Here is a 15747-nt window from a genome sequence, read left to right as displayed (position 1 = left end):
GGAGGGAGGGAGGGAGGGAGGAAGGAAGGAAGGAAGGAAGGAAGGAAGGAAGGAAGGAAGGAAGGAAGGAAGGAAAAGAAAGAAACTTTCCAGTGGGTACCTATAGGCTTGTTTCTCAGGAGTAAATAGAATGTGTTTATAGACTTAGTGATCTAAGAATCAAAGTATTCCTGCAGAATAAGCAACAGAAGGCTGGAAGCTCCATGCTAAACACATACACTTACATGTTCTGACAGTGTGTGTTGGTAATTGAAGGCAGGTGGTAATGCCAGTGACTGCATAAACCTTAAAGGACAAATGGTGATAGGGAAATCCCAGGTAGTACCTTAAGAACCAAACAGTAGCAGAGGTGCATAGAGGTGCTAATGATTATCTAAGAACCAAAAGAGATCCACTCAACCAAACAGTAGCCCACTTACCACCTGAGTGACTCCGGAGGATGGAGACACACCGCCATTGCTCCACATTGGCAAGCTTACCACTGGAGCCAAACACAGTGCTGGGCCCAATGTACCTGTGTGAAAGAGGCATGAGATATACACTCATAGAGTGTTCCAGATAGTGTTCAGAGATGTTCCCTGTAGCACAGCTTATCATAGCAAACAGAAAAAGCAAAACCAGACAGCAGCTAAAAGCACCAGGTTGTTAAACAAAAGGTGTGACAGAAGTGGTAACTTATGATCAATCCATGCACTTGTGAAATAATACTCAGCCACTGCAGATCTTCAACAGGAAAATTTTCAAGACAAAGTGAGAGAAGCAGACCACAGGACATCATCTACAGTATGATACCATTTACATGACTTAAAAACTACATGTAGCACAGACACTCTACACATGGAATAGAGCACAGAAATAAACATCAGAAAAAACAAAAGTTTAACCATGGCTTCCTTTAGGTTACAGGACTATGAGCTATTTTTACATTTCCAAATTGCATACTAAACATATTACTTGTGTTGGTTATTTAAAGTAGGATATCACAAATAAATAAGTAAGTAAGTAAATATAAGCACCAGGCATGTGATGTACACCAGCAATCTCAGCACTCAGGAGGCAGACAGCAGTATCAGAAGTTCAAGGTCAGCCAAGGTCTGGGCTGCATGAGACCCCCAACTTTTTTAATTTAAAAAAAGAAAACTATCAACTGCATTTTTAATTTGAAGGCAAGGTCTCACTCACTATATTACCCAGAATAATCTCAAACTCCTGGGTTCAAGCCAGTCCCTCCTGAGTAGCTGGGTCCTGACTCAAAAAAAAAAAAAACAAAAAAACAAAAAACAAAAACAAAAAACACCAACCAATATTTTAAATCCCTTTATAATGAATTCAATATTCCTGCTTTAAAAAGTAAGTCAGAAAAATACAAGAGTCACAGGTACTGACTCCTTCCAGACGGAGTTACATGGAAGAGGACACCATGTCCAGAGCCTCTGCAAACACCCTTTGCTCTTGTAAAGCTATACACTTACCCAGAGAGCTCCTAGGGCAGCCAAGTGGGCAGAGAAGACAGCATGACTCAGCTCTCAAAGTTATGGCCATAGTTACTCTGACTGAACAATGATGCCAGATCTGGGACACAGTGTGGCCCAGAGTCACATGGAAAGCTTATTGTGGGACACAGTATCAGGATCCATTAAGCTCAAGGGTAAAGAAATAATTTCCACAGATGATCCTTGATTTACCGTAAGGCAGGCTGCCACAAACTGAGGCAAGGAAGGTGGGCTCTGGATTTCCAGCCCTGATTCAGATCTTAGTCATTTTGTATGTGAGGGAGAAAGGAAGCCACAGTGTTAGTGGCTGTAAGGATTAACGCTTTCTTCTCAGCTAAGTCCTGTGTCCCTATAAGAGGGTAGCTGACCTGGTCAGCAGGCAGAACAGAAGCCTCCGAGTCATTTGTCAGGCTTCGTCCACTCTGACCTATGGCAACTTCTTGCTACTTATGAAGTTAGGACTTCTATGCCAGGGTGGGAAAGGTGACTTTGATAAAGACCAGCAAAGAAGCTTCTAAAAATTAAATGTGAAAAAGGAAAATGATGCTTACGTAGCCCGCTTCCACACCATAATCAGTTTGTCATCTCCCCCAGAAGCTAAATACATCCCACTGTTTGACCACCGCACACAGTTCACACATGCTGGGAAGAAAAAAAAATAAGTTGATGAAAATCCAATAGGCATGGCCATTTGCATTATGTAGAATCTGGCAAGAAGTAAAAGGTTTATAAAACTATCTAATCTATTTAAAGCACTTACTGTGTAAGAGTCCCAGAGAAACAATTCAGTTAAACACTAATTTTGTGCTATAACAAATGACCAGAATAGTCTAAAGAGGAAATACGCATAATCTGAAGATTGTACTGAATGAGACAATAAGCTTATTCCTATGAACAGCAATAAACTTCAGTATTTCCAAAAGGTTGTCTATTAATGAGATGAATTTCAATAAGAATTAGTCTCAAAATGAAACATGTACTAACTAGGAAAGCCAGGATGTCTTTTCCAGAACTTTCCAAAAAAGTTTCTGGGTAGAACACATAGCTCTGAATAACCTCGATTACCCAGAGCCATCCCTTTTAAATTTAGATTTCCCAAACTCATCAGCACAGGAGACTGACAGATTCTGTTGTGTAGTTAAGCTTAGTCCTGCAGACATTCCCCCACACTCCCAGGCTTCTGCTAGGTTACAGCCTCCAGGAGCACACACAGCTCAATCTTGGGAGATATGAAATATGATGGACCCTAACAATGTTGAAGTTGATGCATGGCCCATGAGCAACTTATGCCCTAGACCTAGTGACACCGAGAGGCTTGCTTGTGAGAACACACAAAGCAGAGGAAGGTACTAATACCTAACACTAGTAACTGCCAATGGTCACTAAGATATTACATACAACAGGGAAGGAAAACATGAAATTGTTTCGCATTCTAAAGGGTCCTGGCAGAGACTCTTACTGACACAGCACCAAACTGAGACACCTGGTGAGCTGTCTCTTATGTACCCTTCCCCAGAACCCTACTGTGTCCAGGACACTGGTCCCAAAGCCCCATGGAATCAGGCAGTAACGACTCATGAGCAGGAAATCACCAGAGGTACCTGCAGACTGTCCAAAGATGGTTCTGTGGGCGGGCCGAGTCTTCTGCCGAATAACTCACCCAGGTGTGCAGCCAACATCTGTGCCTTCAGACAGCAGGCCGAGGGGAGTTAACGCCGCACGGGGCCTTATCTTTCTAATTACAAACACATGTGCTAACCTTGGGCACTCTGCCAACACGCAAAGCCTGCAAAGGGCCACTCTGTAATACCTAAGTGATTGTCCATCTGGCAAAGCATCTTGGGAATATTTTCATCCTTCTCGTCATCCTCCTGGAGGACTGGAGACATATTCCAGATCACAACCTTCCCAGAATCCTGCCCTGGAATGAAGGAGCAAGACAAGTTCAATATGCAAGAAGTGGAAACTTGATATTGATAACAATAACTATAGAAAATGATCATTTAGTTTCTATAAATCATACTTGACTAGATTTAAGCAGACTCATCTTGAATTATTAATGTAAATGACACAAAAGGTGACGGGAAAAAAAAACAACAGGGACCCAAAAGAGAGTGAATTTAATAGTAGCTGAGGCCACCCTGTCTTTATAAAAAGAATACTGACTGAACTACAAATTAGGAAGAGACAGAGCCTGTCTGGCCTCTGAGGTCCTCATTCCTATCCAGAACACACAGATTCCTCATCTACAAAACAAAGAGGAAGGAAAGTCACTGCCAGGCCCCTTCAGGTCTGCATGTGCACTGAGGAAAAGGAGAAAAGTGCAGTCCCTACCAGGGTTTCCCTCCCCTTCAAGGTGCTGCCTGGATCCGGTGGCTGTTTCCAGAACTGACTGGACGCTTTGAGACCCAAATTTGAAATGTGCCCTGAACACAGGAAAAAGGGCTCATTACCTTCTTATCTGCCCTTTGCAGTCACCTATAGATGGAGATCAACCAAAAGAGGGGATTTAGGAGGGTCATAAGTTGATGTCAGCTGTACTGAAAAGTCTATCTATACATTTTACTAATTATTTTTGTTTGCTTGCTTTCCATCGCTATAAGTTAACACAAATTATAAAAAAAAATAATGAATGTCTAAAATGGATGTTCCAATGTAATGACAAAATTTAAACCTCTTCTTCAGCCAATATGTAAAAATATTTCCTAATTATTCTTCTTAGATCAAAGGAAAATGCTTTTTCAACCACAACTGCCTTGTACCTGCCTCTGTGCAAATTGCCTACTGTGAGCCCACCCGGTTAGCACCTGGAAGGCGGGGGAAGGGGTCTTGATCAAATGCTACTTCTTACCACTATAAATAAAAACTTGGTTTCCTGGCATTTGAAAAAAAAAAAAGGTGTTTTCCAAACAGAGCTATGCTACCTCAATACCTACCACAGTAGATGCTGAATGAAGCTGATAATACTATGGATGCTATTTTCAAATGTTCTGGACATTCTTATTTTTTCACTAACACAGTCAAATTTCTTTGTCCAGAAAAATCACAGTCTAGCCATCCATTCAAGTGAAAATACTGACAGAATCCTTGCCTCTCTGTAACTGGACTTTGTCAGAGGGGTATGGGGAGTGATGCCAATTTCTATCTAATAACTGGAGTGTAGGGATGCAATTTCATTCTAGCTTTACCTTAATAAAAAGCTTTAATTAGAATGATAAGCCAGCATCACAATATTTATAAGATTGTCCTATAGACTCCAAAAAGTATTTATCTTAAAGTAGGACTTCACTTTGCAGACTAAGCTGCCTAGAATGTATATATTCCTGTCTTCCAAGTGCTGAGATCACAGGCCTATGCAACCATATCCAGCTCAAAAAAAAAAAAAAAAAGTTTGTGATTTAACCTATTCAAACTGTGCACTTTAAACTTAGTCACAGTCATATTACAAAGCAACAAGTTGTCTCATTATAGCTAACCATGGATCCAGGAGAAGCAGAGTACAGCAACAGGGAAGTGATATTCGCTCTACAAACATACCTTGTCCTCCAGTTGCAAACTTGGTCCCATCAGGGTGTATATCAACTGAAAAAATCGGCTTCCCTGGAAACAAAGAAAAACACATCTAACTTGGCTTTTATTTGCTAGAAAACAATAAATTTTCATTTTTTAAAATTGACTACTCAAATAACATGTCTAAATTTACACCTAGGACAAAACACCAGGCTGTAGATAAAATTACCTATGAGTAAGAATGGGGAGATCTAACAGCTTTAGTTAGTCAAAACAACTAGACTCTCCCAACAACATTAAATAGCTGAAAACCCAACAGAGACTAAGCATGTCATCACTGAAAACAGGAGACTACAGCACATCTGGGTATTTCCTGGGGACCTGAATATATAAAGGCGATAAACTGTCTTCAATAAAAGCTCAAGTCACAAGTTCCTGTGAAAGGACTCCCATCTATACCTGATGACATCTCCCAATCACATGAGTCTGTGCTTGGCTGTCAGCTTGAAAAGGACACTCTCCACCCTCTCTAACTGGCTGGCTGTCATAAGCAGGTCTAATGACTCAGTACAGCCAAGGGCCCTCCCTTCTCTTAAGATTTTGGTTCCTGAAAGTCTATACTACACATGTGTAGCAATTCCCTCCAAGACAAAACGCTCAATCTTGGAGGGACGCCTGGAACACTCAAAGTGTTCTGAAGGGAAGTGGAACATTCCATATTCAGGGAAGTTCCTTAAAACTAGACAGTAAACAACAAAAACCTCAAGAAATTCCTGAAACTGACCCTAACCCTAGCCATAAGACACATGATCCCTTCCTTCCCAAGAGTGTCTAAGCAGTAAAGCCTACTGAGAGACTTTCAGACCAGCTGAATTGCCTAGAAAAGACTTAGACCAACTGAGGATGCTGGAAGAGATACTCTCCAGTCTACCAAGCTGCCTGCAGGCTGTGTGGTGGACTCCAGGTTCCAGCTTTCAAGAGCTGTCACCCATGTCAGGTGGACTTTCGGAGATGCAGCTGTCTTTGAGTCATCCATACTCCTATATGTAACCCCTCATGCATACTCCTGCAGGTAATCTAAAGAAAAACCCCAATGGCTCACCAAGTTGTACTTTGATGCTATGCTTATTTTTGTGGGCCATTGGTTCACATCTCCCCTGGAGTAGTATAGAAAGTCTATCCTCTCAGCATCCCCTATCTGGACCTCTGTTAACATGTATACTCTATTAAATTCAGTAATCAGTTCCTAAGAGTTAAAGCAGGTTCTTAGAAACACCAAAGGGCCCCTTTGCACCCAGGCCTGGTTGAGGCAATTGGCTTGCAGGGCAGACCAACTCAGGCAATGAAACCAAAACCAAGTAGTTTGTGGAAGGTTTTCTAAGGACCTTGTGCCTAGTGGGTATCTGTCCATCTCCCTGGTCTGTTTCCAAGGCCAAAGGGACAAAAGTTTCGGGTGTCATATTAGTTGCTACTGAGTTCAAACTATATCATCAGCCTGTGAGTGACAGGTTAGAGGTTTAACAGTCAACTGGGCCTGATGCTCTAGAATTCCACAAGTGATAAGGTGGGAGCCCCTGCTGTCTACCTGAGAAGAAAGCTATAAATCCTGCCAGGGACCCCATGCCAGTATGGAAAATCCAATATGGGTACCCAAAGGCAGTAACCAACATGGGTCCTTGGTGATGCACCTTGCATCATCTTCCAGAGTCTGATCTGTACAGGTGATCAAATCAAGTAGAACAGGGAAATATCTTTTCATTCTTACTGGTCACTAGGTGGTAGTGGGAGAAACAACAGTGCAAGAACACTATGGAACAGGTGTGCCAAATACAAATAGAAACCTTTGGAAAGTTTGGCAGTCACACTACATGTTCTATGGTCTCCTGTATTCCAAAACAACAAAAGCTAATACTTTAGACTCTGTCATCATACTGGCAGCCTTTGCCTGGTCCCCAAGTCCCTTTAGTGATCTCTAGGCTAATCAAGAGCCAACTCTACAGTTTAGACAAGCAGCTGCTTGCTGCCTCTCTGGAATGAGTGCGCGTGTGTACTAAAAACTATCTTGGACATTGAACACATAGCCGACTCGGTCTTCATTTTCTCTGACATAGGTTATCCTTTTATTCCTAGGCTTCAAGAGATGAGTCCCGACACAGCTCACATTCTAGATAGCTCTGAAGGAACAGACCTGGTAGTGAATACACATAGAGATGGGACAGGAGATGGCCTGCAAGTCCATCTTCCCCCAGATTACAAATACAGCAGATCTTAATTAGTTTTGTCTTAGTCATCAAGAAAAGAACCCATGAACTGGCAAGATAGTTCACATAAGTGTTTTCCACCAAGCCTGACAACCTAAATTCAATCTCTAGAACCCACATGGTGGAAGAACTAACTCCTACAAGTTGTCCTCTGACCTCCACAGATACACTGTGGTATAGGAGAGCATGCATACAAACAAACAAACACACATGTTTAAAAAATTAAACAAAAAGAAACGTTCTTACCCAATCTATGTTAATAAAATCTACAATATGCCTAATACAAAAACACACATAGTATAATAGCATAGCCCTACCTATAGGGAGTTCCCAGAATTAATGATAATCATACAAACCTAAATAGAAAGATACAGCAATATACAGCTACACAGTTTAAAACAAAAACAAAACAAAAAAACTTCACCTAGCCTGAGGCTTCCTTCTAAAGTAACAACTGAATTAAGTAAGGCTCAACCGTTGAGGACAAGTCAGCCAGATGGGTAAAGGTAAAATCAGCCAGAGGACACACAGCACTGAATCAAGAAGCAGCATGATGCACTGCTCCAGAGTCCATGAGGTAAGCATGATCAGATGATGCTCCATCCAGGAGCCTAGACCTCAGTCAAAAGGGACACTTAAATCGTCACATTCACATTCTGCCTCAAAAAGTGCTGGGTAGAAAAAAAGGGGGATCTCAAGGCTCCAAAGGAAGATAAAAATAAAGACTAGTCACAGGTTTAGATTTTACTGTTGTCCCTTTCTGGACTGACTCTTCAGTCCTGCCTCTGATCTGCTGTACAACCGTGACTGTTTAATTTTCCCAAACTCTAGTTTCCTAATCTGCATAAGTGGTGAGGACAAGCTTACCTACACATACATATCCTCCTTGTGGACAGATCAAGATACTGTAAAACAAAGCTTCTAAAATACATCTACTTAATTTAACATTTCTCAGACCAGGATATACTTTAGTGAAAAGTATGACTGGGTTACCTGACACTACTTTTTCTTCCTGAGTGATACTTAATACACAGCAGTTTAAATGAAGTATGGGGTGGACCTACACGGCACACATTAGTGAAGTGCTAGCTCCCAACTCCCTATGGCCTAGGCCTCTCAGCCCCAGGAAAGACATCATCACTACAGCCCTTGTCAACAGGAAGGACCTTAATGAAGGGTTCATTAGTGAAGCTAAGCAAAAAAAATCCTACCAGTTTGGCTGGCTAAAGAACTTTTCCTTTGGCCCAGCAAGATAACAATAAATTCCCAACTACTTCCAACTTCAGGCCTTTTTATAGAGACTGAGACAAAAGATAAATCAGTATAAACCCTGACTCTAGCAATGTTAGGCAGTATCTTCCCTTCAAGTCAACCTGGACCAGAACACTTCTGTACACCCATCATGGTCCATTTCTTCTCCAAGAATTTGCTCTTCAGGCCACACAAGATCCTACTGACAAGCCTGGCATAGATCACACACCTTTCATCCCAGATTTTGGGAGGGGGAGGCAGGTAGCTCTCTGTACATTTTAGGCCAGCTAGTTAGCAGTCACTTGACTGAACACACATGTAGCTCAGGAGGTAGAGGGCACTTTAACATGAAAGATGCTTTGGGTTCAATTTCCAGTGCCAACAACAAATTTAATAAATCACTGAGCATATCCCCCAGGCTCCTTATTTTATTCCATTGTTCTCTGTGTCTGTCTTTATGCCAGCCAATCCCATACTGTTTTGAATGCTACAGCTTTGTTTTATTTCCACCACAAAGTATGAGAACACCAACTTTATTCTTTTAAGGTCATTTTGATTAAGAAATCCTTAGGGCTAGAAGGTGGTAGAGATCACCTTTAATCCCAGCACTTAGGAGACAAAGGCAAGCAGATCTCTTGAGTTTGAGGCCAAAACAAAGAAAGAAAAAGAAGAAAAAAGGAAATCCTTACAACTCTTTCAGAACTTTTAGAAATAGCTATTTCTCCTAGCAGGAAACACTCAAAGTTTTAATAAGAAACTAGACTAAAGTTGTTTTGGGTAGTTTTTTGTTTGGTTGATTGGGTTTTGTTTGTTTGTTTGTTTGTTCAGCAGAGTCTCATTGTGTGGCTCAGGTGGGCCTGAAACTTTGTAGAATAGCCTGGCCTTGAACCACACAGCTCTGCCTGCCTCTGTGTCCTGGGTGCAAGAACTGCAGGTGTACCACCACTCCTGGCTTACCATCATTTAACTCTAAATGTATCAGTATTTACTGAGCCAAGTTCTATTGGGCAGTTCCTGAGGCAAAGGGAAGGCCTTAAACTTACCCAAACTCCAGTTCCCAGGACACTTGCAGCATGTTTCCAGTCTAATTTTCCCAGTAAGCTATTAGAGTATAAACCCAGAGAGCTAGATATGATAGTGTGAACCTATAGTTCTGAGAAAGTGATGGAGAACAAGCTGGATGTTCTAAAAGTAGACTCCTTAAAACTCAGAAAGTAAAAAAGTCTGTTTCAGCAAGTCTCTGAAACTGAACAACTGAACAGATAAGAACTGCTGATTACACACATACTCTCAGACCACTGAGCTACCTACAAGTCCTGCCGTGAGTTCGCTCCTGGGTTCCAGCTTTTGAGAGCTGGCACTTACACTAGCACAGGCTTCTGAACTCAGCAGTCTTTCAGTCATTCCTGCTCCAAATATGTAACCCTCCATCTATTCCCCTTTAAGTAGCACCAATAAACTCACTGATTTACTAAGGTGGACTTTGGTGGAACCTCCACTGTGCTCTGTTGTTGATTCCTTAGCCAGGGTAAGTAAACATTTGTTCACTTCTCCAGGGAAATAGTCACAGGATAGAAGAGAACTGAATCCAATAAGCTGTCCTTTGACCTTCAATATAACCCATGGTAAACATACACACACACTCCTACAACAACAACAAAAAAATGTAATAAAAATAAAACTAATATACAAAAACAACAAATTGGGCCTCATTAAAAATGTGTGTATGTGCATGAAGAGATGAAGGAAAAGACATGAGAGAAGCATTTGAAAACTGATATCCAAAATGTATAGGGAAATCCTAAAAATAAACAAACAAAAAAACTCCAAAAAAAAAAAAATGGACACAGGAAGGCTGGAAAGGTAGCTCAGTTCTTAAGAGCACTGGCTGCTCTTCCAGAGGACCCAGGTTCAATTCTCAGCACCCACATGGCAGCTCCCAACTGTCTATAACTCTAGTTGCAGGCGATCTGACACCTTCCGGTTTCTGTGAGCAGCAGGCACACATGTGGTGCAGACATACATGTAGGCAAACAACCAGACACATAAAAATAAGAATTAAAACGTTTAAGACAAAACAACAATAAAAATGGACAGACAGCACGTTCAGTGGTTAAGAGCACTTGCTGCTCTTTGAGAGGACTTGAATTCAATTCTCACTACCCGTCAGGCAACCACCTGTAAGTCCACCCCAGGAGGTCTTCATCCACTCACATCTCCCTTCATGTAGACACATGCCTACACATAATTTAAAAACAAACAAATTTAAAAATTAAATAATAAACACAGGACTTAAATACACATTTTCCCTATAAAGACATGAATAGGAAGCAATGAAAAGATTCTTTCTCTTCAATCCAAATAATATCACTTTATTCAAATGAAGGTTACTAGCCAGCAAACTGTAAAGTGACAAATATTGGCAAGAATGTGAAGAAAATGCAAACTTTGTTGGGATTTCAAAATGCAAAACATGGTATCACCATGACATGAAAGTTTGAGAGCTGATTAGGAATATTATGATCCAGCAATTCTACTTCTAAGAACCTATCAAAATAAGCTGAAAACTGAGTCTTAAGAAAAGCCAGGCTGAGCCGGGCAGTGGTGGCAAATGCCTTTAATCCCAGCACTTGGGAGGCAGAGGCAGGCGGATTTCTGACTTTGAGGCCAGCCTGGTCTACAGAGTGAGTTCCAGGACAACAGCGCAGGCTATACAGAGAAACCCTGTCTCGAAAAAACAAAACAAACAAACAAACAAACAAAAAAGCCAGCCTGAGTTATAAATCAAGACTCTGTCTCAAAATATAAACAAAAAGGAGTGCTGGAACAATGCCTCAGCAGTTAAGAGCACTGGCTGCTCTTCCAGAGGACTGGGTTTAGTTCCCAGCACCCACATGGTGGCTCATAGGCATCTATAATTCCATCCTAGAGAATCCAATGCATGGGAATACAGAGGCCTTAACCCCTCAGTCTGATTTAGAACCATTCAAATCCATACATACCCACACAAAACCAACTATAACTTATCAGGGTTATTACCACCTCAATCAGATATAATCATCTCTTGCCTGGCTCACCGTAACAGCTTCATGGCGTCTCCCGGCTCCCACTTCCTCCGGCTGTGATATAGCTATTTCCTCCTCACAAGGCCATCTGTGGCTCTTGCTCCACCTCCATCCTAGTTCATCATCTGCCTGTACCACTTCTCAAATTCATACTGGGCTACTACCAAGAGCACCCCCACCCCTAAAACTCCTCCTGTGCACAAAACTCTCAATCAGGCAACCTTTGAAGCAAAGTATGTGGTCAGGCTTCCCAAAGCATGTTTTATTTACAACTGCCCTACTCTAGATGGTTACAGTAACGCGCACCCGCGCGCGCACACACACACACACACATACACACATATATATATATTTAAAAAAACCCTCAGAAATATGGGAAGCAGGAGGATCTCTTGAATTTACAAAGTTCAAGACCAGCATTGGTATAAGACCAAGACCTTGTCTCAAAACAAATAAAAATCCAATAAGCCTAAAGAAAATAACAGAGATTCTCCTATATCTATCTCTCCCCAGTATTGCTTAGTCTCTGTGGGCTCTTCCTCTCCACACTGACCTACCTGCTCTCTGTTGATGGCTCTTGCTCAGGATGTTTCTTTGCTCTCTGGCCTCACCTGCAATGCTGGTGTCCTTGCCGTTTTCACACAACATACTTGCTATCAAACTTGCCAGGCACACACTGGTGGTTTCCCATCCTTCTCTAGGTGTCACTTGCTAAGCAATTACTCTGAAAGTTTTCTCCCTATACCACCTCTTTGCTGTGAGCAAGATACCCAGCCCCAGCTCTCCAGATGGATGGCTTCAATCTGGGGAGCTGTTTAGTTTCGTACTGTTTCTAGCTTTTAGCTCAGACCCTGGCACACAGCTAGCCCTTGGTATTTTTCAAATGGGTAGATTTATTATATTCTCTGCGGGATGGTCTTTGGAAAGTGCTATAGCCCTGAAGTCTGTTCCAACAAAGATCTATCCTTGCTCCTCAAAGGAGACTTGCGGCTCCTTTTGTCTAACCCTCATTATGTGCTGTTTTTCAGGGTAACTTTCCTATAAGCTTAGTCTATTTTATGTTGGTTAATACATTAGGCAGATATTAGTTTCTTTTTTGTTGGAGGAGGGGTGTAGTCAGTTGCTTCCTATCTGTTCTATATATTCTATTTCCCTTCTTAAAAATAGAAAACTACAAGGATATGACCCAGCTTCAAGGTTCTTAAACTGTGGGTCATAACCCCATGTGTGAGAGTCACAAAAAATCCTCAATGATAAAGAGTTTCTGATGGCACAGTGACTCAAAATCAACCCTGTAGCAGTTCTGTGTGTTTCTGGCAGTTCCTGCCTGTGATGCACTGCTCAGCTTCACTGCAGTCTAGGTTCTAAACATACAACAAAGTGCAAAGTGGCACAGCTTGAAACATCTTAGCTAACACTCAAGATTACTCAGTTACGAACCACGGTGCTTTTACTGTGCAGTTCCAAACAAACTGATTTAGACTGTATCGTATTAGAATGTTTGACTTTAAAGCTGCTATTTGAGTTTCTAACTTCAGCTTCACAAGAAACAGTTTTGACTTAGCCGGGCGGTCGTGGCACACGTCTTTAATCCCAGCACTTGAGAGGCAGAGGCAGGCGGATTTCTGAGTTCGAGGCCAGCCTGGTCTACAGAGTGAGTTCCAGGACAGCCCGGGCTATAAAGAGAAATCTTGTCTCGGAAAAAAAAAAAAAAAAAAGAAGTTTTGGCTTGGCATTAATATAGCATTTCTAACAATTCCTGAAATGTCCTTAAACATACTTCTGCACTACGTATTTTGCACTATGTATTTATAGAAAGTAGTTTTCAGCATTGGCAATTATAAAATCAAACATTAACTCTAAAAAGTCTAAGATTCTTTTTTTTTTGTTCGTTTGTTTATTTTTGTTTGGTTTTTTTAAGTTTTTTATTTATTATATGTAAGTTCACTGTAGCTGTATTCAGACACCCCATAAAAGGGCATCAGATCTCATTACAGATGGTTGTGAGCTACCATGTGGTTGCTGGGATTTGAACTCATGACCTCTGAAAGAGCAGTCAGTGCTCTTAACCACTGAGCCATCTCATCAGCCTAAGATTCTTTACATCACACAATATCAACTATTCAGCTAATTCAATTCTTCATATACAAATAGACATAACCATCTCATTAGCATGTAAATTCACTTGTCTTCAATAAATAGCAAAAGTATTTATCATAAGTGTTTGAAAATAAAATTTATTAATATCAGTAAATGTATTATACATCATATATTATATATCACCAAAATCACATAAAAAACGATTTTTGGGTGAAAATGGGTCAAAGGTGGAAAACTTGCCAGGTGTGGTGGCATATACCTTTGATCTCAGCACTCAGGAGGCAGAGGCAGGCAGATCTCTGAGTTTGAGGCCAGCCTGGTCTACAGAGTGAGTTTCAGGACAGCCAGGACTACACAGAGCAATCGTACCTTGAAAAACCAAAAAGAGGGCCAGAGGGAGCGGGGCCAAAGCAAGAGGGAGGAGGGGAGGGGAAAAAAAGAAAAAAGAAAAACCAAAAATGAAAGAAAGAAACAAAGAGGGCTGGAAAGAGGAAGGAAGGGAAGGAAGGAGGGAGGAAAGGAAGGAAGGAAGAGAGGAAGAAGAGAAGAAAAGGGAAGAGGAGGGGAGGAAGAGGAGGAGGAGGAGGAAGAGGAGGAGGAGGAGGAGGAGGAGGAGGAAGAGGAGGAGGAGGAGGAAGAGGAGGAGGAGGAGGAGGAGGGAGAGGAGGAAAATAATTTCAATCCTAATAGGGCTGGTAAGATGGCTCATGGCTATATTATACTTCCCAGAGGCCTGAATTTTATCCTTGGTTCCTACATGGTGGCAGTCGAAAACTGTCTCTTAAGAGCTATCCCTGTGCCTGTAAGCCCTTGCTTTCTCGGCCCCCCAATACACACACACACACAAATCTGTCAAATTCCACCAGAAAATCTGATCATAGCTAGGACACAGCTAGGACAAACAAGAAGCAAGTCAAGGGTAGTGGTTACCCACCCAGCAGGTACCCTTTATCTCCTCCTTCCAGGATGCAGTACACATAAGAGTTCACTCAGTGGTTAGTATGTTCCAGATACCATTCTCTCTTTGGGAATAAGGCACTAGCATAGACAATGTCTCTGTCTTCAGGAGCTACCTTTCTGTAGGCAGGCTCTACTGGGATTCCAATTTTACTTTACTAAAGTATCTATTCTCCCACATATAAGCCAGTAGACAACAGTAACCAATGCAGGAGAAGACATATAACCTAGATGGTCCAACCAGGCTAACAGGAAGACTCAAGCCCCAAGGCTGAAGTACAAGTCCCTCTCTCCTGTTCCTCCCAGAAAGCAGGGCTTTGATTCCTCCATGACCAGAGAATTCTCAAAAGTCAAATACCAGAAGTTTCTCCAAGCAACTCAGATGAAATCCACTAGGTTGGCAGTTCCAAGGTACCAATCTCCAAGCATGATAATATTCCTTGTACCAAGTTGTTATGTGGCTTCTGAAAGAAGAGAACGGTCCTCAAGCTCTCCAGGAAGACAAAGGTAGTATTACATTGGCAGTAATTTAAAAACTCCTTGGCACTCACATGCAGACCAGGTTAGGAACACTAGCACACATGCCCCAAGAGACTGCCTACAGAAAAAGGCGAACAGAAAACCAAAGAAACCCTGGAATTCTGCTGGCAGGCAACCCAGAGGATCAGCAGCACCTCTTCCCAATATTTGACAGCCTCACCCAGTCCTCTGGGTGCTGTTACTGATCTTGGCAAGAACATAAAATATGTTTGCCTCAATTTTTAGATCCCAAGGCTTAGTCCAGATCTGTGTCATTTGCTAGGCCTCTCTTAGTCTATAAACAAATACTAAAGTAATTAGGCTACACAAGCAATATCTGGATAAACAAATCTGAGTCAATGCAGACAGAGCATGTATCCCTTCTATGGATGCCCACAAGACTCACGATGGGGACGATAACACCAGGTCCGGTATTTGGCTTCACTGGTCAGAGCCAGAGACTGCCCAAATGTGCCTCTCGGCTGTACAACATGAATCTCCTTATAAGCTGAAAGTGTATGTTCAACCATTAGATTAAAATTCTAAAATGAAAATAATAATATGCATGTGTGTGTGTGTGTGTGTGTGTGT

General features: G+C 41.8%; 1 protein-coding gene across 2 annotated transcripts in view; it reads right to left on the bottom strand.

Annotated features, from left to right (window-relative positions):
• The window catches only part of LOC114623794 (protein HIRA), an 81501-nt gene that overhangs the window by 61234 nt on the left and 4520 nt on the right, over positions 1-15747 (bottom strand). Inside the window, exons 2-5 of one of the 2 annotated variants that reach the window (XM_028770495.1) lie at positions 5031-5093; positions 3304-3414; positions 2045-2135; positions 420-514 (exon numbers count right to left, since the gene is read on the bottom strand). In XM_028770495.1, coding sequence (XP_028626328.1) covers positions 420-514; positions 2045-2135; positions 3304-3414; positions 5031-5093 — 360 coding nt within the window. Of the gene's footprint in view, positions 1-419; positions 515-2044; positions 2136-3303; positions 3415-3946; positions 3966-5030; positions 5094-15747 lie in introns of those variants that run through there. The other variant, XM_028770496.1, reaches the window with a different exon arrangement.

This window comes from Grammomys surdaster, unplaced genomic scaffold (assembly GCF_004785775.1).
Source record: "Grammomys surdaster isolate TR1022 unplaced genomic scaffold, NIH_TR_1.0 202, whole genome shotgun sequence".
NCBI classification, from domain to species: Eukaryota; Metazoa; Chordata; class Mammalia; order Rodentia; family Muridae; genus Grammomys; species Grammomys surdaster.
This window is presented reverse-complemented; position numbering and strand designations above follow the sequence as displayed.